The following is a 25753-nucleotide window of genomic DNA, read 5'->3' as shown; positions in this document are numbered from 1 at the left end:
AAAACATTGTGGCCATCCAACCCCAGGTTGCCCGGGTGAGCAAGCGGCTCCATTTTGAGCCATAAAACCCCTTTAGCATTGTTAACCGACATATGTTAGCACCACTAGCCGTGTTGACCCTGCCAGCAGTGCTAACAGAGTTAACAATGATAACATAGTTAAAGTGTTACCAAAGGTAATCACTGTATGAGCGAGCTTGCTCCCAACCTGTGCACAGTGCAGCGTAGTCAAGACTGGCTAATCAGCAGACCCAAATGGAATCTGTAGATTTTCTTTACTTTTTTTTTTTTTTTTTTTTTTACAGTTTTCAGCAGTGATCCACAATGAAAATCTTTTTTTTCTCTCTGTCAAAGCTGATACAATCTGTGCAGATGTCATCAGAATTATGCTGGGGCAGATTCCCTGTGGGCCTGCTTATCAGTGTAGCAGGAATACCTTATCTTTGTTCCTAATGTGGTACAGCTTAGCACCAGTACTACTATTACACTGAAGAGTAGCAAAATTAATCTACAAACCAACATGTGTAACCTGTTAAAATTATTCTCAGCAGTTAACCTTTGACATCCCTAGTTTTATCACTCTATTATATTCCCCCAGCTGGGGATCCACTGAGTGTTACATATCTATGTATTTTTTCTCACTTGGGTTTATAAACATGCTGATTGTATACATGCAAAATAATTCACATAGGGATTTATGTAATAAAAATCTGTAAATGAAAAAACTTTTTTTTTGTTATTACAATATATCAACATTAGTTGTTACCTTGGCAACGACTTACCCAGACTTTCTGGTTTCCATAACAAAGCAATACACTATAATCAACATTGCACTCAAACTACTAGCAATTACTTGCAACAGAATACAGTTACAACAGTTATTTTCACCTGTACAAAAATAAAATCACACCAAAACCAAACTTATGATACATAAATAAAACTCAGTGTTTGACCAAGTTGTTTTAATCGTAACCTTCACAGTCGTAATATTGTTTAACTTCACCTACAAGCTCCAGAAAGTGGCGATAGCTTTTTACTCCAGCCAAAAAGCTGTTTTACACACTGTCGCCGACGTCACTGTTCCAGACGATGACGGTAAGATACAGCCAATCAAGTGTCTGTCCGTGTTTCACACGAGCCAATGAGCGTCAGGAGCTCATTGTTTCCGGAAGTATTGAGCTTTTTCCACGCTGTGAGTTTGGGCTACACGTTTTACTAAAAATGTGACTTTGACCGTCATTAAAATGTACACAACACTTTTCAAGAGATGTCATTTGTTGACGGGGAAACATTTTACATGGCTGACAGTTAATAAATGACTGTTAACGGACATTTTCATTCACGTGCAGCCCTCGTGGGTCACTGCCCATCGTCACAGACTGTCTTTTCGGTTTACCTTCGTTGTTTTCAGACATTTATTACATCCGATAATCGAGGTCAGACGTCGGATAACGGTTGTGTCGTTGCACACATAAGTAACGTTAGCGGACTCTCCGGGTAAAGGTACGGGGACTCAGAGGTGAACATGAACCCACCAAAGCGACTCCGCACCACAGAAGATGAAGCAGACACCCCGACAGGAGGGCAGCAGGAGGAGGAGGAGAGGAGAGCAGTGGATGTGGTGGGTGACAGACTGGCTCTCTGCCATACACAGCCAACGTGAATGTACTGAGCTGAAGGAGAATACAGGCTTACTGTAGAAACCTGAATGAGAGTTGTTCTGGGAAATTAGGACCTCACATGATCTTGTATTTGCATTGACTGTAGACTCTCTCTGTGTTTACTGTGCTCAGAGTATTGTCATGCCAATGTACAATGCATCCTGTTGGCTGGATGAATGTCTGCAGGCCATATTACACCAAGACTTCACTGGAACCATGGAGCTCTCTGTCTTTGACGATGCAAGCACCGTACGTTTGTTTGTTTGTTAGTTTGTACATTTACACACACATTTGTGTAATTTGTCTCAAAATATGAGACCTGTGTGTATGTGTTTATGTCTTTCAGGATGAGTCCAGGAAAGTGTTGGAGGGCTGGAGGGAGAGGCTGGAGGCGAGGGGCATCACAGTCACGATCTCTGGCCACGACTCTGCAAAACCCAGAGGAGGTCAGTAAACTTTAAGGTTGCTGATCAGCAAACAATTCCCAGTGCCGATTAGATTATCTTGTCAATAGGGTTGAGCCGAATATTTGGATGAAACAAGTATCCAGTGCAGATGATGTAGGCCTACTTTTTATGAGTGTTAATGTAATCAGAGTTAAATGTGTCGATATCTGTACACGTAATAAAGGAAAATCCTCATTGGGGTAGCTGTGTTCAGTTTCTCACTCTTGTGATCAAAAATGATCTGAAGCTCAATCCTGAGGCTGTTCTGTAAATAGTTTCCCAATAAATAATAAATATAGCAATATCAATTCAGGCTTAAAATGGCAACTTCTGATCTGATTGAACAGATACAGATAATGGAGTGCTTGCTCATCCATTCTTGTCAAATTATGATGTCAGCAGTTAATTTTCTATGTGAAGCCAGAAAGGCTAAATGAAGAACTTTGAAACGTGTGTAGGATTTGATATGAAAGTTCTACTTGAGTACTACTTGACGCGGGTCAGTTCAAGAGCTTATAACTGTGTCTCACGTACTTTGGCTGATAACTCCCCAGACTGTGACAGTATATTCTGTGACCAGTCTGGGGTTCACAGACTCTGTTTCTAGAATGTATTAAGTATGTTGCCATGAAGGCAGTGAGAACTAAATAAAAGCTTGTCATTGGACCTTGAGTTAAGAATATGTCCTCAACAATGCAGCGAGCTGAAGAAATGAGCAATGTACGTTTGAGATCCAAGTAAAATATGTGACATATTGGCATGTGGCTTCCAGTTGATTTTAGAAGTGAGATCTCAGATCCTGCAGATCCTGATCTGGACTTGAAAATAAATTAGGTTGTGCCTTTGCCGTCAACACAGCTGACATGTTGAAATTCATGTGTCTAACAAAGTGTCTTCCTTAATATTTCTACTAAAAAAACATTTTTATAGACTTGCATATCTGCATCAATTGGCCCCTCTGTGTTACATCAGTTTTAACCTACTCTGTGTATTGTCAGAGTAAAGGATGGGAATCAAGAACCGGTTTCGAATCGTCTGCCCCATCAGAATCGTATGTGTCTCAATGTATAGCAGAGAAGAAGAAACACTCCAAAGTGTGGCTTCATATTATGAAGACAGATGACAACTGTCCTGTTTGTAATGTCCGTGAAATGATGACTTCAAGTAAAGGTGGAAACGCCAGCAATATGCTGAAACGTCTTTCTCAGCAACATGGGCTTCAATTCCAGGATTGTTAACACTATACGCACAAAAATGCCACTGCTTCCCAAACGAGCAGCATGTCCATTACAAGATTAAACATCAAAAATGTTTTGTTCTGGCACAAAGTTCAGAAGCTTGATGTTTAGTTTTAGTAGTTTAAAGTTTAGTTTCATATTCCTCTGATGATCCAGGGACCAGTAGTGTTTGACAAAAATAATACGGCACGGTGATCACTGTGACGGGCTACTGATCTCATGCATATGACTGTTGCATGTTTTGGTTTGACATTTAGAAAATGAAATGTTTAATGGCTGAACATGATAATTACTAACACATGGCTAAATGGAAATAGTTAGCACACAGAGGTATATACGAATGCAAGAACACACACACACACACACACACACACAAACATAAGCATACACTGTTCTTTTGTCTTTCAGTGGGATATGCAAAGAACAAGGCAATATCTCAGAGTTGTGGACAATACTTGTGCTTTCAGGACGCGGTAAGTGTGTGTGTGTGTGTGTGTGGGTGTGGGTGTGGGTGTCAGACAGGGCATGTTTCATTTTGCTGTCCAGCTCTCTCCCATAACACACACAGTAGTGAGTCAACAGTAATTAGATCATATTGGTTTGTCCAAATATACACGGCGTACAAAGACACATTCACACACAGACCTCGGCGACTGTTTGACAGACCTGTCAGAACACATGACTAATGAGCTGAGCACAGCGTTTGATACATGTGTGTTTTCTGTGTTTATGTTCAGATGAGTGGCAGCTCTGTCTTTGAAACAGAGCTTTGCAGTCTCTAGTGTAAAAGCCGAACTGTCAAAACTACAAATCAAAGAGTGAAAATGGGGGAATTCAGTTTTTACATGTTGACACATGCACACACAGGGTCTATAGATATGCATGAGTGGAGAGACGTCAGAACGAGGGGGCTGCCACATAGTCGGCGCTGCTAGCACTTTGGGGTTTGGCTCAAGGGCACATCGACAATGCCCAGGAAGTGAACTGGCACCTCTACAGCAGTGCTAAGTTTGGGAGCTACTTTAGATTTAGTCTCAGTCTTCAGACGAAAATGCTGATTAGTAATAGTCAAATGTTATTCATTTTTATTCTTTTAATTCATTTTTATTTCTTTTCTTCTTTTAATCGACTTCATATGCCTAGATAATGTTAGGACTTATCATGTAACGTTACAGTTAGCTAACTTACTGTGGCATAAATAGCAGCGTGGTGTCATTTCAAGTCGGTCGTGTTCTTCCCACCTAATTTGTAGCCACAGAGCATCTCTCTGTCTCCCATTACTGCAGTGCATCCTTTCTGTGGTATTATGAATAAAGGTGTTTTGGTCCTTTTCAGCCTTCTAAACAGACTCAGAGTGACTCAGTGTTTTTTGCGCATATGTGAACACTCCGAGAGAGACTCTCTCTTCAAGTCCTCAGTGCTTGTGATCACAAAGTGCTCCAGGTTTGCTTTGCTCTTTGCCATTGTATTTAGCTCTCTAGATCACATGCTATTGAACTGGGAAGCTTGAAAAATCGGACAAAACCACATTGGCCTGTAACACTTGCAAGGTCGCAGGACGAAGAGTAGTTTGGTCTATGGAAGGTACTGCACGTCTTCAGATGTGGAATGCAGAATACATCAAACAGCAACAGTCTACAGCACAGAAACACACTGTTTCCCTCCAGTTTTATATTCATCTGAAAGCGCAGGGCTTCACAACCGCTCTGCAGTGCCACATCAAAGTTGAAAAAAAAAAAAAAAAACAACAACTGTCAATACATATATATATATATATATTTATAATATGTATTGATAGGCTTCAACACAAAAAGGGATATATATATATATATATATATATATATACATACCAACCAACAGCAAATTAATGAAGGCTTCAACACAAAAAGGGATATCCCTTTTTGTGTTGAAGCCTTCATTAATTTGCTGTTGGTTTGGGAAATCATCACCTGTATGGCTGGGATTCTGGAAATCTGCACACATACCTCAACCAGTTCAACCAGTGACAGTGATTATGTTTTGACAGACAGACTGGATACACTACTGGGGGAAAATATCACACAATTGAATGTCAAGTAGTCCATCACTAACATTTTGGTCCTGGCTCATCTTTTCAAGAAAAAAAAATATACATTTGGTATTAGTTTTTATTATCAAAGATCTATTCTATTATGTTCATCAACGGCTCATCTTAGTCATTGAAAAATGGCCGTTGACGATGGCAAGATGATGACGATGGATGGATGGATGGATGGATGGATGGATGGATGGATGGATGGATGGATGATACAATATTATCACGATACTTAAGTCACGATACATATTATTGTGATGTTAAATATGTTGCTATGCTGAGTATTGCGATAACATATATTGTGGCTTATAACCTTTTTTCAACAGTAAATTATGTCCCCAAAGGAAAACTTTGTCAACATCTGTTTTGTTTAAAGGAGCTATATGTAAGAAATATAAAGCAAATAGTCATAAAATCCTCCTAATATGTCACAGAGACTAAGGAATAATGTTCATATAACATACTGATCTCACCGACAACAATAGTACAGCCAGAATATTCGCATTTAAAAAAATTTACGGTCCGCAAATCATGTTTATTTTTTGAATTTGTGTTTTGGCCTGTTGCGCCACCCACCGCCGTCTACCAGTCACACAGTCAGTAGAGTCTCAGCATCAGTTACAGTTACGACTGAGCTACAGCAGCACGGCAAGCAGCATTAGCAGTGTCCCAGTACATAGCATTAGCAGTCTCCTCCTCAGCTGTATCCCGGCAGCAGCGTTGGCAGCAGAGAAGCCGGACTTGCTCGAACGGTCCGCTGGAAAACCGAAGATCAAGGACGCAGCGACGCGGCCCTGCCACGGCAGCCGCCCGTGGGCAAACAAATCAGTCTCCAGTGTGCCGCTGTCCAGCAACCTCGAATCTGTAGGGGAGGGGGGGCGGACACGACTCGCAGCAGTATTTTGAATTTGAGTGCAGTAACCGTTTTGGCCACATTCTTACATACAGCGCCTTTAATAATATAACATTTTCAGTCTGTTCATCTCACTGTAAACTTTTTTCTTTCTTTTTTTTGCAGCAAAATGTATCTAGTGGACTGACAAAGCAACTGATTATATTATTCTAGTAGGCTGCCTAAAGTTTAATTTGTATTTGTAATATTAATAATTTATAGAATATAAAAAAATATTCTTGGCACTGTGTGATGATACAGTATTGCCACACAAAAGTATCACAACACTTTGCTGTATCGATTTTTCCCCCACGTGATGATGAACACTTATGATAATTAAAATGTGCTATGTGTTTGAATTGTACTCCAGGATGATGTTATGTTTCCCCAAAGAGTTTGTCTGCAGTACGAGGCGTCTCTCCTCCACCCAAACTCTGTAAGTTCTCCCTCAAGTATTTGCTTACTCACTTCCTTCCCTCTCTGTCGTGCTCTGCCTTCACCCCTCCTTCTCTCTTCTCCTCACTTCTCTCCCTCCCCCTCCCTTTCTCTCTCTTTTTTCTGACCATCTCGCAAATCCCTCCACAAAAATATTCATGTGTGTGTGTGCTTCCATGCAGTTGGCACGCAGAACAGTGAGAGTATCCGGTGTTGATGCTTTCTGTGGCCCGCCAGGTCAGAGGTCAAAGGTCATGTGTGTGAGGGAAGTGAGGGAGACAGCATGGAGACAGCAGGCTTGCCGCCCTGCACAAACAGCCTGCCTCTCTCTGTTATGGCTGCGATACTTTATGGTGGCGGATAATAAATGTGGTCCTCTGCTTTGTTTTTCAGCTCTGTATAACCTGTCTTGTCTTTACATGAGTCCCTCTTTACTCGTCATTGACCTCTGACCTGAAATTTGGCCTCTATGTATCAAAGTGGGCACAACTGATATTTTGTCATTTAGAAAATTGATAACTAGGGTTTGTTACTAACATTTTTTTTTTTGCATTGTCCGGCCTGTAAAATGCCAGAAGAATTAAAAGATATTCAGATTACTATCTTACAAGACAAAAAAAAAATCTGCAAATATTCACATTTGAGAAGCTATAGGCAACACATTTTAGGGATTCTGGTTAAAAAATTATCTAAAGGGTTAATTAATAACTAAAATTGTGGCAAATTAGTTTTCTGTCAGTCAACTAATTGGTTAATAAACAATGCTTCATGGAAGCTTTTAAGGATTTTCTTTTAACTTTAACTTTAATTTAAATGTGCCTTTATTCCAGGGGTGTCAAACATACGGCCCGGGGGCCAGAACTGACCCACCAAAGGGTCCAGTCTGGCCCTCTAAATGATTTTGCATCAGACTTCTACTTGAAAACAATATGGGTGAAGCCCTGTTCAGTGTCTTACGTTGTGTTCACACTGGGCGCGAATAAAACAATTTGTGCGACTGAATTACGTGTAAAGTCGATGTAAAGACATGATTAGGTGCAAATTCTCACCGGGTGGCGCGGTGAACACAACGCAAGTGACACAAAATCTGTAAATTAAGCAGCATAAATGGAGTAAGCGGCACAATTTTGCGTCACTTGCTTGCACCTGCTAAGCAACCGATTGCGATAGCCAATCAGCATTGAGATCCTCCGAGGACGTACGATACCGAGGACTTAATGGTAGAAAATTATTCATCCATTCAGCGATTTCATGCACGTATGACGCCAGTCGACACACAATATTCTAGAGTTAAACTCACGCAAATAACATGACGCAAAAAATCGCAACATGTTTGGTGTGAACACATGTTGGCATAGATACAGCCAACAGATGGCACTAGATGGTGGAGTCAAAAGTTTCACATAACAAACGAGGCGACAGTGGAGGAGGTCACAATGCTGTACCTTTTAACAGAGGCAGCATTGTAGACGGCGGTGGTCTGATAGGTCACTAAAAACATCCTGACATGTCGACAGAGTATTCTCTTCACTTCATTATCAATTCGTTCTGTTCTGGCATTTCTAAGATTTCTTTGTCGTCTGCTATGGTCGTATCTTTTCTAGAACTACGCTACACGGCCTCCATGATCTCCGGTTGTTCTGCTCTGTTTCGTCTGTTTCCGTAAGCTTTCAGAAAACATGCACAAATACAGACGAAATGAACGCAGAGCTCCGTCCGTCTCTGTCTCTAACATACCTCTGGTCTTTATGGTTAGTAAGCAAGTCAGCACAAAATATTCTACCGTTCAAAGTCGCAAAAGTCAAAAGTTCGCATCATGTTTGGTGTTAATATCACACTGATAAAACTTTAGATTGTAAATGGTAATAATGTAAATTGTAAATAGATTGACTACTGCTTATTCAGTAGCTTCCACTTTAGTGGGGAATTATGTAAAAAAGTTACATGTAATCAAAGAGAGTAGTCGACTGATTGTGGACAAACTGAGACATACTGTTGAATTTGCACATATTTTTTTTGACATCTCGGGCTGTTCATCATTTATTTTAGTAAATGGATGAACGTTTTCAGAATGTCGTCTTTACGTTCAAAAAGGGGAACATTTAAAGGTGTTATCTACAGATTGTTATATGATGTACTTGAGATCAAAGTGTTCTGTATGTGGCCCATGAACTAAAATAAGTTTGACACCCCTGCTTTATTCTGAAGGGTTCCTACTGAAACTAGAAGTGATCTTTGCAGCTTAACTGTAACCTAAGATATCACACTCCTGTGGTGTTTTTGTGTGTGTTTCCATGATAGCTGATTGGCTGTAAAGTCCAGAGGGTTCCCGAGGGATCTACTGAGCGTTACACTCGCTGGATCAACACAATCACTGAAGATCAGCTCATCACACAGGTAAACACCCACAGCTCGATTCAGTGTGTGTGTTTGGGCGCACATAGTATGCCTGTGAATGTGTGTATCTGTGTGTGTGAGAGGTCATGTGCCAGGCAGCAGCCAGTTCAAACAGAAACAGGATACGTACCTGCCATCCGCAGTTTCCACGGAAATGTGACAGTGGACTGGACGGAGGACGCAGCGCCACGCTTGACCTCTCTGTCCATCTCAGTCCCACCAAAGGAAACGTGTCACACTGCCAGCTGTCTGCTGAGGGGAGCCCATAGAGGAAACCGTCGGCAGTGGAAAAAAACAAAAGCACTGTGAGCTTACTGTGCAGACTGTTTCTGTTTCAACTGCTCCTGCAGCAGACGTTTTGACACGCAGTACTTAATGTACCGCACCACTGTGTGAAAGTTGACACGTATTAACATCACTGAAGACAATACCAAAATTTTAAAGATAGACATCAGCTTCTGCACTCCTCCACATTAGATTTCATTGGCTGTTCCCCCAGGGCAGTTGGAGCTGGAGTTTCCTCCCTTGGCAGATGGTATAATGAATAAACATGGAACGCTGTGAATGGTCACAATCCAAGTGTCATCTGCCAAGTCACGTCAAACTTGTATGACACTATTATCACCTAATCAGAGGGTCTTGAATGACAAAAATAATGCTAACGTGCTCCAGCACAAGGCAACCAAACACTGGGCTTCATTTACCAACTGTTCTTATGACGTCTTATGATGTTTTGAGAGGCGGACCTTCTGTGGTGGTCACAACAACAAGTTCACAGTTGGAAAATAATGGAGGAGAAACTGGTGGTAGCGGTTGCTGGATACCCAGAGCTATACGGCCCGATGATAGACAGCAGGTTGTCAAACTGCCCCTAAGTCATCCTAAAATATGCCTGGAAACAGCCATCATCGAAGTGAAGCTCCTGGACCAACTGGTGGTACTCCCCTTGATTCACCCTCTTTTTTAGGGTCTCATGTACCCACACAGATCTTCCTGTTTCCTGTGCCCAACAAACTATTTGCTGACAGCTACTCACTTTCAACCAGAGCTACAGCAGGTACCCTCTGCCTGAACATTTTAGGACCTAGCTACTGATTACTGTCATATAACTAAAATAGATAAATAAACGATAGATTGATTACACAGGGAGGTTAGGACGCATTCACACTGGTGCTATTTGGTCGGCTTTAAACGAACCCTGGTCAGCTTCCATGGATAGTTCGGTTCGTTTGGAGTGGTGTGAACACTCATTCGAACTCTGGTGCAGACCAACGAGTGAACCCTGGTCCGCTTGAAAACTGGGGGTCTCGGCTCACTTGCAAGTGAACCCTGGTGCGGTTCGCTTTCATTGGGAAATGCAAATGGACTATCAAGCGAACCAAAGAGAGGAAGTTACGTAGAGTGCAGTGTATTTTGGTGTTTGGTGTTTTTGTGGTGACCAAGTTGGCTGAAGGGGATGGAATTCCGTTTTCAGTCCTGGCCAATCGATAAGCTGGGTTTTCTTCTTCCTCGTGCTTTTTTTCCTTCCTGGTCAGTGGTTGTTTTGGGCAATACCGCCCCCAAACAAGCAGCTGTTGTATCTGCGTGACGTTTTCCAGGCGGAACTGAGTCCCCCGGACTATCCTGGTGTGAATGCGCCCTTAGAGTAAGGAGGTGAGTCCTTGGTTGCCTGGCAACAATAAAAAGGCGCAGCAAGCGTTTTTTTCACTAGTGGCATTCAATTTTTAAAAAAAGCAGTGCTGCGCACCTTGCATTTTGCAACCTGCAAAATGCTTTCAGTGTGATCAGGGCCTTACTCAGTTTTCACAAAGATTCTGACCTTCACTGATATTTTCTTATTTTGGATTTGTTCTTAGTTAAGAACAGAAGCTACACACTTGTCTCGGTCCTCAGTCCTGACAATTGTGCCTCTAAAATGCATAAAGTTTGCAGTTTGTAAGTCAAGTGGGTTGATTAATGTTGGGGGTTTTTTGCATCCCGTGTATCTTTTTTGTGTTATTTCATATCCACTCCCAACTCTACTGAATATGGAAGCTCATTTGGTTCTCACTTTCTGCAGAGGTACCTCCACTTCACAGCAATTTAAGTCCTTTTCTTGTTTAGATTGCGGTGCTCCACCCTGTTTAGACTTTCCTTTGGGCATCCTTGACTTAATTTTCTCAGCTTCCTCTTCAGTTTCTGTGCGTGCACATGGCCTGGCGGTCTCATGCCCTTCTATGGGGACTGGCAGGGCGTTTACCTGTGCTAATAGGGATCATCTGGCAAGCTCTTTAAACTTACAAGGACAGTAGGGTTTTTCATTATAAAAACACAGGTGTGAACAATTCTGTGGTTTAAGAGCATGTCATGAATCTGGTGTAGACTCTTCGTAGGACCTTTCTCGGGAACAAATTCAAGAAAAAACTTAGGAAGATATTGGCAAGTAATGCCCAGTGTTCTTACATTAGCACAGTGTTGGTTTGCTAATGTGGTGATATAACACTATGTAGTAAGTGCACTGCTGTATCACAGTGCATCTGGTAACCGAGATATCAACTGGCAGGGCAGTGGCTACTTAAAGGGGTAATTGAGTGAAACATTTTAAATTCCTCTTTTACAACGTATACATACTTTGACCATATTGAATAATCACATTAATCATCACATGATAATTGATATAAATCTGACACCACTGGCAGTATTACTATTTATGTAGAGATGGATGTCGACTGTTGCTGAACAAAACACACTGTCACCAAGGAAACAAGACAACCTGGACCCACTCTCTCCGTAACACACACACACACACACACACATACACAGTCTGCATAACTCCTTAGCAGGCATTCCTGGATATTTATGTGATATTAAGTTTCATGAAGCATGAGAATGAGATCATACATTGATTCTGCAGGCTTAAAAGCAGCTCCTTTCTCTTCTCCTTCTCTTTCCTCACTTTACTTCTAGTTTCTGGGTAAAGAAACTGAATCTAGCCGAGTTAAACCAGAGATTTACTTGGGCTGGGGCTCGTTTAACTTGATCCAGAGGTAGACCCCGAGTGTTCATCTGTAGGACATTAGATATGGTTATCATAAACCTTCCCTACCCCACTGATTTCTCACCACCAAGACAGACTCTCTTTCTCTGTCCCCTCGTTTCCCAGAACTCATTCTTATTCCTCTTATTCATGCTTTTGGCCGCAGCTTACATCTGCAAAATGTTGCAATATTACAACAGAGGGGAGAAGAGATGTACGTAGGTGGACACACACAAACACACATACACGCTAGATTCTGTCCAGCTGTTCGTCTGGCTGAATCCAGATGTTTTTCTCAATTTTCTTCATCTGTGATTCATTTCTGTTATGCAGTCGTGTTCAGCTTCGACCAAGAAGAGACACACACACACACACATGCACATGCACACACACTTATACGCACATCATACACACAGTGACATAGTTGGAGGAAAGAGCAGATCAACCTGGAATGACCCCTAGACTGAGAACACAACAACAATACTTAAGGAAACACACACACACATAGTAAAGGAGGAACAAGAAGGAGTGTGTGTTTGTGTGTGTGTGTGTGTGTGTGTGTGTGTGTGTGTGTGTGCGCGCGCGCACATGTGGCAGTAGAACAAATGAGTCGGGGTAAAAAGAGAAAGAAATATAGGTGCCCTAATGAGGTCCTGGTGTATTAAAGAGGTTGTGGTTAGAAAGAGAAGGAGAGGCCAAAACAAACTCATTAGTCAAAAATCATGTGCTGGAGGATGGAAGTGTGTATCCTTCCCCTGCACACTTCAGGAAGCGCACACTTCTGTAAGAGAGCACATGCGGCTGCACTCTAACCTGTTTTGTTTTCAGCATTGGAGCTCTTGCAGAGTCCTTCTCCGTTTGTTCCTAAAAGCAAAATAGGAAACTTCCCCGAGCCGTTCGCCAAATCCTGGTCGGGTTTCAGCTGATATGGATGTTGTGTTCTGTAACTACAACAAGAAGTTCCTTTATTTATTAAGTGGAGCTGAGACAAAGTGCTGTTTCCTGCGCTGTGTGAGCACAGAGAGAGAGAGACAGTTTGTTGAGGGGCAAACTGCAAGGGATGAATCTAATTACATATCCTGGTTACTCTGCAGGATATGATTGTAAAAGCCCGACAGCAGACTTGTTTGTATGTTTAAACATGAATAGATATTCATATGAATGTCATTAAACTATGTTTATATTCACAGCAAATAAAACTATGTTTTCAGGTGTACCGGTCAATTCTTTGAGCCTGTTTCCACCTGATATTAACATGTGTTTCAGTAATCCGAACACAAGTGGATAGCCAAGACACATCGCCGTTCACACCTGTGACTACCATGAGCTTCAAGCTGACCACTTGTGTTCAGATTTCGTCACTGCCTACGTCATTTATGCTAGAAGGTCAAAGGGCCCAGCGCTTGATTATTACGTCAACACTCTTGCAAACATACTCACTCGTCATGTTAGCAGTTGTGTCCATACAGCTTTCAGTAGAAGTCATCACGTCTCCTTCCACAGGGCAAAATGATAGACAGTCGCACAACACTCCGTCCAACTCATGGTAAAATGGGGAAGTTATAGAGCGTTAGCACAGGTCACCAAAACAACCACCACGTCCTGCATTGATGATGTAGTCCTTGTCTGGGATGCATCAGGACGCATGAGTGTTTACACTACAAAAGATATGTGGTGAAATGCGGCCCAGACCACTTCGACAAGTGGTTTTTGTGTGACCAGATTGCAGTGCTTCTTAAGCCCAATTTAGACCAATAATTTGCGAGGAGACTAAACTATTTTAGAACGTTGCAAAGAAAGGTTGCAGTGGTGTGAACTGGCCATCTGAGCTCAACTCAAGCCGGCTGACGATGTCACCGGCAACTCCACTGGTTAAATCGTGGTGGGTGGTGTTAGAAGGTAAGGCACGTTGCCTGTTTCTGCATTTGGATGATACACCATCTCATCTAGTTGCATTGGTGTAAATTAGCAGGTTTTTAGAACGTTGCAGAGCGGTGCATGTTTCAGCTCATCTTGTGGCAAATCTTTGGTACCTTGCTCTGGCCTTCACCAGATCTTCACTCAGTTGAAGACCTGTGGGAGATTTTGGACTGCCATGTTTGACAGTTCTTTCCACAACCACCAGCATCATGAAACACTAAATGAGGGAATATCTTTTGGAAGAAGCATGTCACCCCTCCAGTAGAGTTCAGAAAGAGCACTACTGCTACTCTGGAGGCTTGTTGTAGCCAGTCAGTGTTGTTTTTACATTTAAATTGTATGTTTTGGTTCAGGTGTGATTACTTATCTTTCTGGTTCTTGTCTCACCCAACACCCAAACTTTGTTAAAAAAGAGTGGTACAAATACAAACAGACATGTAACCTGAGTTCTGTTAGTGAAAACATTGTCCGTTCACAGCAACCAGTATGGAGACTCACAGTGTGTCCACAACACAGTATTATTTGACTGATAACATGTGATTTCTGTATTGTATATGTCAACATGTTCCTTGTTATAGTCCAAACTGTTCTTGTGTCTCAGGTGTACACGTCTCATGGGCCCACAGTCGTCATGCCAACATGGTTCTGCTCAAGGAGCTGGTACCTGAAGGTTGGACCGTTCGATGAAGGAGGCAAGGTGAGACCTCACAACCAAAATATTTGTAGAGCCTTCTCACTGTATTTGTGTTTCTTTCCTTGGCCTCCCTTCCTCCCTCCCACTCCAAATAACACTCCATCAATCCATCCTTTGTTGGGCTCCACTTTCTGCTCTTGTTTATTTTACACATCTAAAATGTTACTTTAAGCATCTAAAATGTTGCCTCAGATTTGTTCAGCAATCCAAATGTGTCCATTGGCAGCTGTTTCCCTCAGTTACAGACACAGTTGACCAATCAGAGTTTGGTGTGCATGTTTAAGAATGAGGAAGTCACCTCCTACATATGCTGCATTTCCACTGCATGGTACAGTACTGCTCAGCTCAGCCCACTCTTGTCTGGTTTTCCATTGGCAAAATTCGTGGATAGTACCTGTCCTAGTACCTCATCAATCAATGTTCTAAGCAAGCTGAGCCGACACTGGACGTGGAGTTAAAACACTGTAGACCACTGATAGTCAGAGAGAATCGTCACTATAATGGTCAGCTGTGCAACGCAGGAAATCCTGCACAAACCCGCCATTTTTAAATAGCCAAACGCCAAGCTACAACCAATAGTGACTGCAATTTGTTTCATTCACTCATCTGAGATTTGAAAAAGTGGCAGCCCACAAAATACAGCATACACTATGACATACAATTGACGAAGTACAGACGTTGCTTTGTTTGGTTGCCAATGAAAGGATCCAGCTTGTGTCATGTAGAAGATGATGTCACTGCAGTTTAGGGCAGCTTCACTTTTACAATCAGCAAACAATCCTGCCTACATTAAGGGGGTACTACCTGCACTAGAAAACTAAATCAAGAAATGTACCTGGTACCAAAAGCGAGTTGAGTCGAGTCAAGCCGAGCCATACAGCACAGTGGACATTCAGCAATAGACAGCCAGCTATACATTCATGTAAAATGACAACAGGTGTGGATTAGATAAATGCAGCTATGAAAAGCTGTGGTAAATCAACTTCAAAGCTATCTCTGAAAAGAGTTCTCTGGTTTAGTATTACACTCCTTTAACATTGTCAACCTCACAGTGTTGCCATTTATCAGATCTCACACATCTCTCTCTTGAAACACAGGATTTATACAATTTTTGCACATATGCAGTAGTATTAGTCAAGACCTTTAAACACATTCTGATGTGTGAAATTGTTGTTCTGCTTTACAGTAAGTTATCTATATAGATCAGGGTGTAAAATGCTTTGAAAAAAGTTAACTTCTCCTAGCACCTGCTAGCACAGCAACTGAAAATGATGTTGGCGAGACAAATACATAATTATCTACTAAACAAAGCAGAATGCCCCCCTCTTTCCAACAAGAATTTGGCTAACATGAACACAGTGTCAGAGTGCATGGATGAAGGGAAATTAAATGGTGATTCAGTCTGTTGTTTTTGCAGATATGACGTCAGCTCGGCAATCTGTGTACCAACACTACGCTGACTTTCCGGTTGTTTCGACTTTGAATTTTCCCAAGCAGGGACTCATTTTACAGATTATTCTAACACCACATGAGCTCACGGTTACTTCACTTCATTTATATTAAGTCCGTATCTAAATGGACCCCGCCACCATCACAAAATATCGAACCAAAGAAAGCTCCATTAGCACCTTGATTTCTAATAAAGAAATGTATTACAGTTTTTAACCGTCATGAACCAACTTTACGTCCTCCTCTCCAGGGAGTCCCAGAGGACTTGCTCTTCTTCTACCAGAGTCTTCGTCAGGGAGGGGGCGTGGCCAGGGTCGACCAGTGCCTGCTAGTGTACCGTTACCACGAGAAGGCCGCCACTCACTCTGTAACAGAGTAAGTCCCACTACACACGCCCCCTCCACTGCTCAGCTACTCTCACATACTTGGACACAGTGTTGATCCTCCACCTACTCACAGCTGCCCACTGGCATCTTCAGATTTTCTCAAAGCTCGATACTCTCACACACAAATGTGCACACACACACACACACACACACACACACACACACACACACACACACGCATGTGTTTTCATTATCTTGAGATTTTCAGAATATGTTTCTGAAATTCCAGACTCTTTCCCAGCATATGAATCAGGAATTTCAACCTGTTTTCCTCTCCCTGTGGAATGTTCACTATTTCTCAGACACTGTCAGGAGGGAATCAGATCTTGTCATGAACCGTGTTTAAGATGGTGTGTGTGTGTGTGTGTGTGTGTGTGTGTGTGTGTGTATGTGTGTGTGTGTGTGTGTGAATAATCTGACTCTCCTGCTGTTGCCTGTGTTTCAGCAAGGTCATGTAGTGTCTACAGGTGCATGTGAGAGCCTCAAATGATAAAAACACACCAAAGCAGAAGGTCTTTCCTGCCTTCCCCCCCACACACACACACACCTCCCCTTTCATCCCCTTTCCTTTCCTCCTTTCCTTCCTTCCTTCCTCCCCTGCATCTGTCCACTGCTCGTATNCCTTCCTTCCTTCCTTCCTCCCCTGCATCTGTCCACTGCTCGTATATCTTCGAGTGTTGACGCACTCCTTCAACGATCATCCTCCACTCTGTCTTCATCTCTCATCTGACTATTTTGGGACACCTATTTCAAGCTCGCCTTGCCGACTTTCCACCCTCCCCCTCTTCTTGTCACCCTTTCGCATCCACAGCCTACTTACTTTCGTGCTTCATTCACAAGAAACCATCATCTTCCTTCTGTCTATCACACACACACACACACACACACATACAAAGTGTAATTGCAGAGGCTTTGTCGGTGAGGTGAGAAGTGCGTTCTTAAAAAGTTCAGATGGTGTCAAACAGTAACTGAGACGCGAGGCTTCTTAACACAGAAAGGCTGTGTTTATAAATGTGTGTGTACCAGAGTGCATGCAAGTGTGTTTGGCTTTTGATCTGCAGGGTATTAGAGGGATGAAAGCTTTGGTATGTGTATACAGATGGAGTTTATAGTAAATCTCTGCCATGTTGCTGCCATGTCTGAGAATCAAAGCCTGTATAGAGAATGTATAGAAAAGTAATCTTGAGACCACCCGCAACTGATGATGGTGGTGGGTTTGTTTGTCATATGAGGCCCACTGATAGAACCAGTCAGACGCTGACATCGGGAGATGAGAGTGGAGTGCCTCCTGTGAATGTGTGCATGCCTGTGTGTGTGTGAGTGAGAGAGAGAGGAAGAAGAGGTTAAGAGCATGTGTAGTGTGCGAAGATACATATCTTAGTGTAAAGGTGTGTGTGTCTGTGTGTGTGAGGCCACAGCTGTGCATATCAGTCAATGTGCAGGCAACAGGAAAACAAGCTAATTTAAAACAGGCGCAACTTTTTCCATCCACTTGAAAAATCAGGTTGTCGAAATTCAGTCCTAGTTTTTATTGGATGCAGTTAATACTTCTGACATTTTTTAAATTAACTTACAGAGGAGATTATGGTCTGATACTGAAGGGATGTTTCCACTTTATTGCACTTTGGGTCTCACTTTTGTTGTGTCATCTTCCATTTATTTCACCAGTGATATCTTTGAAGTTATAAAAGGAGTAGCAAAAAATACAAGCAACCAGCAATTCAGCCACAATATTTTGTTAGTTTGTTAGTTAGTGTCTAAATTATTCTCTGTTTCCTGCTCAGGGACTACACGTGAAAATTAACTTATAGCTACCTCTGGTGCAGCTAAGTATCTGTGCACTGTTTCTGTTGAATAAATAAAATAAATGAAAATAAATAAAATATCTAAATCATTTACTTTTAAGGACAAACTGAAAGTGACTGCACCTGAAATGTCGATAATTTAATAATTTATCGCACCCTAAAATAATTTCACGATATTTCCGGGTATTTATGCGATAACGATATCTTTGACGATATGACCAATTAGTAAAAAAATATTTCATTATTAATTTAAGATCATGGAATTGCAACAAATTAAGTGTATAATGCATCGAGTAAAGTTTTATGTCAACCTAATACTTTACCTTAAAATGTTCAGTAAAAAATAAAATGATATCTCGTTTCTTTAGTTTGTGAACAACAACAGTAGCTCAGAGTTTTATTCAGATTCTGTATACGATATTAATAGTTCAACTAAATAAAATCTACCACTAATTACACATTTAAACAGCCCCCAAATACAAAAAAATTACCCTGGGATATATATATATATATATATATATATACATGTATATACAGTATATATATATATATATATATATATATAAATCAACAGGTGATTTCCTTCCCTGTTATCAAAGTCCTAAATGATTGTTTTTTTTCCACCTGGACCTTTATGCTCTGCCATTTCTGCTCTAATCATCACGCTGTAACCTGTGACAGGCTGTTATGCTGCCTTAACTATTCCACATTCACATATATGTAGTTTTTTGTCGAGCTGTGAACATCACATAGGTTTACATTACCAAAAGTTTAATCGCTTGCCGACACCGACTCGTGTGTGTGCACGGCGAGAGAGGAGAGGGAGAGACGCTGTGCTGCAGCCAGAGGAGCCGCTGAAAGATATGTGTCTATTGGTCGTAATATCGCGAGTGTCACTATATGAATTTTTCATATGATATTAAAAATTATACCGATGTTATCGTGGCACACCCCTAGCACACACAAATATAGCAAGTATACTCAGTCAAAGTTAAACCACAAAGTAGGTTTGTAAACTGATGAATGTTTAAAGTGGACATTTTGAATTATAATTTTAATTTTGTCTTAATTCTTTCTTCCAGATAATTGTGTCTAACCCAGGCTAAAACGTTTCTGAACATCTTACTGCTCATGTTCCTTGACTTGTCAGACAACTCTGTAGCGATGTCATGTTCCCAGATCTCAGCAAATTTACAAGGTACAATCAAAGTACAGTCATGTTACTGAGAGAAATCATAGCCAGAACTTTGAGAAATAAGAGCCAAATGGTAATAAATTGCAATTTCTCTCTAAAGAAATAGGTGGATGTTTTGCAAAACTCAACAACAGACTGTATATAAAGATGGTTGACACTTCTCCACTTCCTACCACTGTACAAGTTGAAGTCAAAATATCCCGGATGCAGGGGCTGCTGTCTGGCACTGGTGATGTCATTTGGAGCCAAAGTCTGCACAGTAGTGATTGAGGGTGGAGACATGCCCCATACACCAATCCGAACCAATCACAGCTGTCAATCATGACGTCACACCCCCTTTGTGTAGCATCAAATGACAGAAAACACTTCACAAACATCAGCTTGATAATTACTACCTAAAAAGCCGTCTTTGGGAAAGATTTATTTGACGTGTACTTTGATCTTTTAGTGTGGCCCATGTGCCATGTGCTTACATGGTTGTTAGCAAGTAGGAGAATAAACAGAGTTCCCAAAATTTTCTTAAATTTGCCCCTACTGTATGTGATTATGTGATTAGTTTAAGACTCCACTGACATCCGGGTTAGCTTAGAAAGCAAAATACGACCTGGGTATGAGTGCATGTTAAACAGAACATACATTATATATTTGTCAGTTTATCTTTCTCAGACATAATGAAACATTGTTTTCACACTAAATTAATCAAACAATCTTGACTTAAGCCGACAGACAGCATCCCTGATTTTAAGCGTGTGCACTGCCTGCTTCTGTGTCCATCCTTTGTTATCCCCTACTCATCTCCTCTGTTTCCAGGGAAACCATTTGGAAGCTGCGAGTAGATTTCCTGCAGGAGAGAGTTCTCAGCCAATGGGAGAGCTTCACCATATGGAACGCCGGGAAACAGGGCCGGAAGCTGTACCGAAGCCTGAGTCCGGCTAATCAGGAGAAGGTATGCTCCATCCAGCTACAGAGTCCAATGTGAGACACACAGAGCTGGTGGACAAAGTGTGTTATGCGAGTGTGTGCGAGCTTTCACTGCCATTCTGATTCATTTATCAGGTGAAGGCTTTCTGTGATGTCGACGAGAACAAGATCCAGAAAGGCTTTTACACGTACGAGGAGTCCAAGGTGAGATCAGCCTCTGTCGATCGATACTAACGTTCACTGTGACTCAGTGTAAGCAAGATATAAGCTGTGTTTCAAATGGTCACCACACCACTTTATTCCAGTGAACAGAGTTTCTATGAAGCTGTGACCAACAACAATACGTGGTTTATGTCTCTCTTTTTCTGTTTACATGCCTCCAGAAAAGACCTAAGCCGAAAATCCCAGTGCTGCACTACAAAGCCGCCTCCGCCCCCTTCATTATCTGTGTCAAACTGGTGAGCAGAAAACGTGTTTGCATGTTGTATGTTTGCTGTCTCTGACCGCCTGTCCCTCAGGTCTGTAATCTAAGTTAACGACATAATGATCGAGGGCGTGTGCCCGGCACAGGACAAAACACACACACACACAGAGGGGGCAGCCAGGAAATGGGTAGAGACAGCAGCCTGATCTTTGATCACATGACGCTTGTGCAAACATCTGATGTTTTTGCCACTGTTAAGTTTTGTACATTTTGTACTCCAAAATCCTGCCAATATTCAAAGCTGCTGCAAAGCCTTTCCGAAGATAATGACGTTGTCATTTTATAATATACGATCACACACACACACACACTGCTGTTCTGGCAGCAAAATCACTAATCGCCTATTTATCACCTAGCCAGATTTAGACGTCAAATCCAGAGTGACCCCACCTACAGGGACTACTAATTGCTCAATTATGGGAATTGGGAGAAGTAATCATAGTTGGAGGACAAGGAGACCTGGATTCAATCATTCCCGTTCTCTTGTTCTCTGCAACACACACACACGCACACACACCTGGACTCCATCACACAAGTTTTTTCTACCCAGATGTCAAATAACTATAATCAACAAATATGCAATTTGTACATTTTCTGTAGATTAAGTTACTGTTGGCGAGTCTCAATCTCTGTAGCCTGTGTGTAACCTTTGACTGTAGTTCAGCGCAGTTAAAACACTGAAAACATTAAGGACCTTTATCAAAAAGAAAAAGCAAATGAAAGAGTTTTCAGGGCAACAATAACTCATCTTATAATGTCTTCTTTTGTGTATTTTTTTAACCCTCCACCATGTTCTCTCTTCTTGTTGTTTCCCACACACTGTTTGATCTGTAGGACATGACAGGAGGCGTCCTGGAGGAAAACCTCAACTCTTTGCAGCTGAAGGAAGGAAGAGATTACTACCATTTTAACTGACTGCTCAGAGGGATGGAGACAACAGGAGGAGCCGTGCAGCTTTAACAGGCTCAGAGGAATGCACACAAACTGAGGGACATGCAGGTGATAACAGGACTAAAGGGGACTGGACACTGGGACAGAGTCGGGCTGCATCCACACGACTACGATTTTGTCATAAAACACATAACTGTTGCTACTCTGGTGTTTTGGTGCCCCAAAAACTTAGACCTTTGAAAACACTGCTGAGTCAGTTTTAGTTTAAAACCCCAGGGTTGAGTTTTAGTTTTGGAAACAATGACACATACATTTACGTTTGCTTCCCAGTTGGGTCGTTTCAGTCACAGCTTGTGAAGTCAAAACATGACAGCCAGGTCTACATGCCTTTTGTGATTTTATCCTTTCTGTGTGGGTACTCCTTTCCCATTGCTGTGGCTTCCTCCAGTAATGGATATGGCTCCCAGCACTGTTCTAATATCTCGATGTATTTACTTTGCCACGACTCCCAATCAGTGATTTCCACTGCCTTGACTACCTTATACTCATATGTTAATTTAAGTAACAGTTCAACCTCTTTGTCAGCCCAAGCCAAGAAATCTCTAGCCTTACCTTTTGCCACCTCTGTAGAATTTTCTCAAACTAAGCAATCAACCACAAAGTAGACTGTAGGCAGGTTATGTTATCTTCAGACTGGGACTAATTTATATTCCTCTGCTTTCAGTCTTCATGCTAAGCTAAGCGAACCAGATCCTGGCTGTAGCTCCATATTTAACTGTCAGGTATGAGAGTGGTATTGATCATCTTGTCTAATTACAAGACAAGGACAAGGACAATAGAATGACTAACATGCATGTTCCCCAAAATGTCGACCCATGCATTTTAAAAGCTGGAACGTGGGTGTTTAGGCTCATAGAAGTAACTATAACTTGACCTAGAGTGGAAAGATATGATAAGAAACAAAATGGAGGAATGATTTGGTAATAGAAAGAGAAAGAAGACAGTATTAGGCCTTTATGTTTCACCCTTCGGAGGATGTGTAAGAAGACATGACTGATGATGTTTACCATTGAAAGAATAAATTATTATTGTGTTTTCTAATCTTGTGTGGACTGAGATTGGGTTTGCCAACCTGTGCACTTGGAGTTGTGTTGAAGTTAAAGGAAGTGATCAGCCTCAGGACGTCATTGCAGAAGGTTTCACTTATAAAGGGTGGGATGCTTTATGACCAAAATCACTGATTTCTCAACAACCTTCTCTGGTGCAACTGTGCAAAATCACACAGCTGCTACAAATGTACAAACATGGACACTGCACGAATTTGTTTTTCTTTCTCTTGGTCTCTTATGAAATCTAAAGAACAATAACCTCTTTAAGAGAGCTACAGTTATAATACATAAACACACACAAAAAGTTTATTTTACCTCACAGAGTGTGGAGTTTTTCTGCCCAAAGGTAAACAGACCTTTCCCCACAAAATCTCCCCCGGTGTTTCCTGGGTCGGCGACGTGGTCTGCCTTACTGTAAATCTGTCCGCAGCAGTTTGTAGGGAGGCAGCAGAGGCGGTAAAACAACTGGAGAGGTCCTGAACTCTGCCGAAGCTTTATTTTAACCACCTTTGTTTGTTATCACTGACAGTTGCACGGTGGTGCGAATGCACAGACTCACTGTGCCAGATTAGAAGTTAGGCTTGAATTCATTTTTTGATAAATTGCAGGACTGTTTGAGCCTGATTCAGTGTGGGGTTTGAGGTGGAAATCCCAGGCTCCTGCCACCCACAGTACACTGCTGTGTAGGGGCTGAGAAAAATATCACATCCACTTAGCACCCAGTCACCAACTGGACCCCTCTTCCTCCTGTGCTCCTGCACACAAACACTGTCACTAGACGGTGTCTTCCTCAGTTCCTCAGTGATGTGAATCTAATAGGGCGGCAACTAATGATTATTTTCAGTAAGAATTAATTCAGATGTTTAATTTGTTTACATGTTTTGTCAATAAAAAAGCAGACAGTAACATAAAATGCTCATTACATTCTTAATCCCAAGATGACACATTCAGATCGCTTGTTTTGTTTTACCAACAGTCTAAAACCCAAAGATATTCAGTTAACTGTCACTTACAGCAAAGAAAGCAGCAAATTAAGCTCGAAACCAGGAAATAATCTGCAGTTTTTTCTTAAAAAATGACTTAAATGACAAAAACCATGTTGATTAATTTTCTGTCAATGAATCTACTACATGTTTGTCTACATTTGCAGGATTTCAACTTTTTTGGACACACATCTGTTTTAATCTATAACTTTTTGTTTGTTTTGCTGTTTCACTTTTTATCCATGCTGGCAGGCGCGAGATGGCAGCTACATAGTATGGCAGTAGGAGCCCGGTCTCTGTCGAAATCCGACGCTTGGGAAGTGACTTGCAGCGTAAGAAACCAATGACAAAAGGCTTCCGTAAACGTTGGCATGATGCACGGCCGGTTGCTGTTATAGTTTAACAGCGCCCGGCGGCGTCAGGGGGACGCAACAAACACCGACTTTCACCCAAGAGAGCGGTGTTCACGTCCCGTAAGATTCTAAAGCCAAACCCTGTTCTTTTTTCCTGAATCTAACCATGCTTTTGTTGCCTAAAGCCAGCAACGTGTGTTTGTTGCTGAAGGAAAAAGAAGTAATTTGCGTTGTTGTACCAATGTCTGTTTATTTTGAAAGAGGCTGTATGTAAACAGTAAATTTCCTGTGAAAATGGACGTGTATTTTGAAAGAAGACGATGCATGTAACAGGCAGAACTTGACATGGTGTCCCAAAACTTCAGCAACCAACACAACCAGGGTACCTTGCACGACGCATGAGGACGTGGAAAGTCCATGACCAAGGTCAATATGTGACGAGGTCGTAGTGAGAATGTGTTGGCAATAGATGTGTTTCCATCCACATCCATTTTACGCACACTTTTAACATTTTTCATGCTAGGGGAAGATGGAAAAGTTGGTGTATGATTAAAGGTAAATGCAACTAGTGCATTGGAAACAGATTCAACTAATAAATGATGATGTAACATTACAGTCATTGCACAGGTCACTGTAAACTCTCTTCGTCATCTCTGGGTGTCTTTCTGTGCATGCACATAGGGCTGTTACCAGAACTCTTTTAACAGCACATCGCTGTAACATTAGTTGTCCAGTCTGCTCTCTGTTATTATACATCCATTGTCTTCCTTCGTATAAGGTTGAAAGGACTAGCACTCTTTTAATGAAATCATCTCGTTGCTGCTTCTTCTTGTGCAGGCCTCTAACTGAAGAATTAGTGCCACCTATGGCTTATCTGGAACTAACTACCAATATTTGCATTAAATAACAACAGAAAAGCTAATAAATTTGCATATTTTTTTGCAGATTTTCAAAAAAAATGGTAAAAATTTGCACCATATTTGGATGGAAACCCAGCTGGTCCACTACTTTGGTCCAGACTGAAACATGTCAGCAACTACTGGATAGATTCCCATGAAATCTTTTACAGACATTCATGTTCCCCAGAGGATGAAGCTTAATGACTTTGGTGATCCTTTAGTGTCACCACCATGTTAACCATTATCTTGCTAAAAATGTCAACACCTACTAGAATGACTTATTTTATGACCCAATACCTGCTGACAGTCCCATGAGCCTCAGTTGCACTGTGTTTAGTGTTAATTAGCATGTGTTCATTTAAATTTTTTTAATTTTATTTACTTTATTAATCCCCGAGGGGAAATTCAATTTTTTTCACTCTGTTTGTCAATTACACACAGGTCCAAACACACACATGCACAAACTGGACCTATACATGCACTAAGTGGAGAGATGTCAGAGTGGG

The 25753-nt window shown here is 41.6% G+C and overlaps 1 protein-coding gene across 1 annotated transcript; it reads left to right on the top strand.

The window, feature by feature from the left end:
* Positions 1-1163: 1163 nt before the first annotated feature.
* Positions 1164-24939, top strand: b3gntl1 (UDP-GlcNAc:betaGal beta-1,3-N-acetylglucosaminyltransferase-like 1). The gene is made up of 12 exons (XM_050045559.1): positions 1164-1620; positions 1793-1909; positions 2007-2106; positions 3753-3817; positions 6681-6746; positions 9047-9142; positions 14680-14775; positions 16472-16596; positions 20418-20553; positions 20664-20732; positions 20912-20986; positions 21847-24939. Exons 1-12 carry the CDS (start codon positions 1525-1527, stop codon positions 21925-21927), a joined length of 1122 nt encoding a protein of 373 aa, XP_049901516.1. The 5' UTR covers positions 1164-1524; the 3' UTR covers positions 21928-24939.
* The last annotated feature ends 814 nt before the right edge of the window (positions 24940-25753 follow it).

Source organism: Epinephelus moara, chromosome 5, assembly GCF_006386435.1.
Source record: "Epinephelus moara isolate mb chromosome 5, YSFRI_EMoa_1.0, whole genome shotgun sequence".
NCBI classification, from domain to species: Eukaryota; Metazoa; Chordata; class Actinopteri; order Perciformes; family Serranidae; genus Epinephelus; species Epinephelus moara.
Note: the sequence above shows the minus strand (reverse complement) of the source record. Positions and strands in the feature narration are given on the sequence as shown.

Excerpts from the sequence above, each read along its gene's own strand:
- b3gntl1 (XM_050045559.1), top strand. The coding sequence starts at position 1,525 with ATGAACCCACCAAAGCGACTCCGCACCACAGAAGATGAAGCAGACACC. Across the intron at positions 9,143-14,679 it reads AAGATCAGCTCATCACACAG|GTGTACACGTCTCATGGGCC; the intron begins GTAAACACCCAC and ends CTTGTGTCTCAG. Across the intron at positions 20,554-20,663 it reads GTCCGGCTAATCAGGAGAAG|GTGAAGGCTTTCTGTGATGT; the intron begins GTATGCTCCATC and ends TTCATTTATCAG.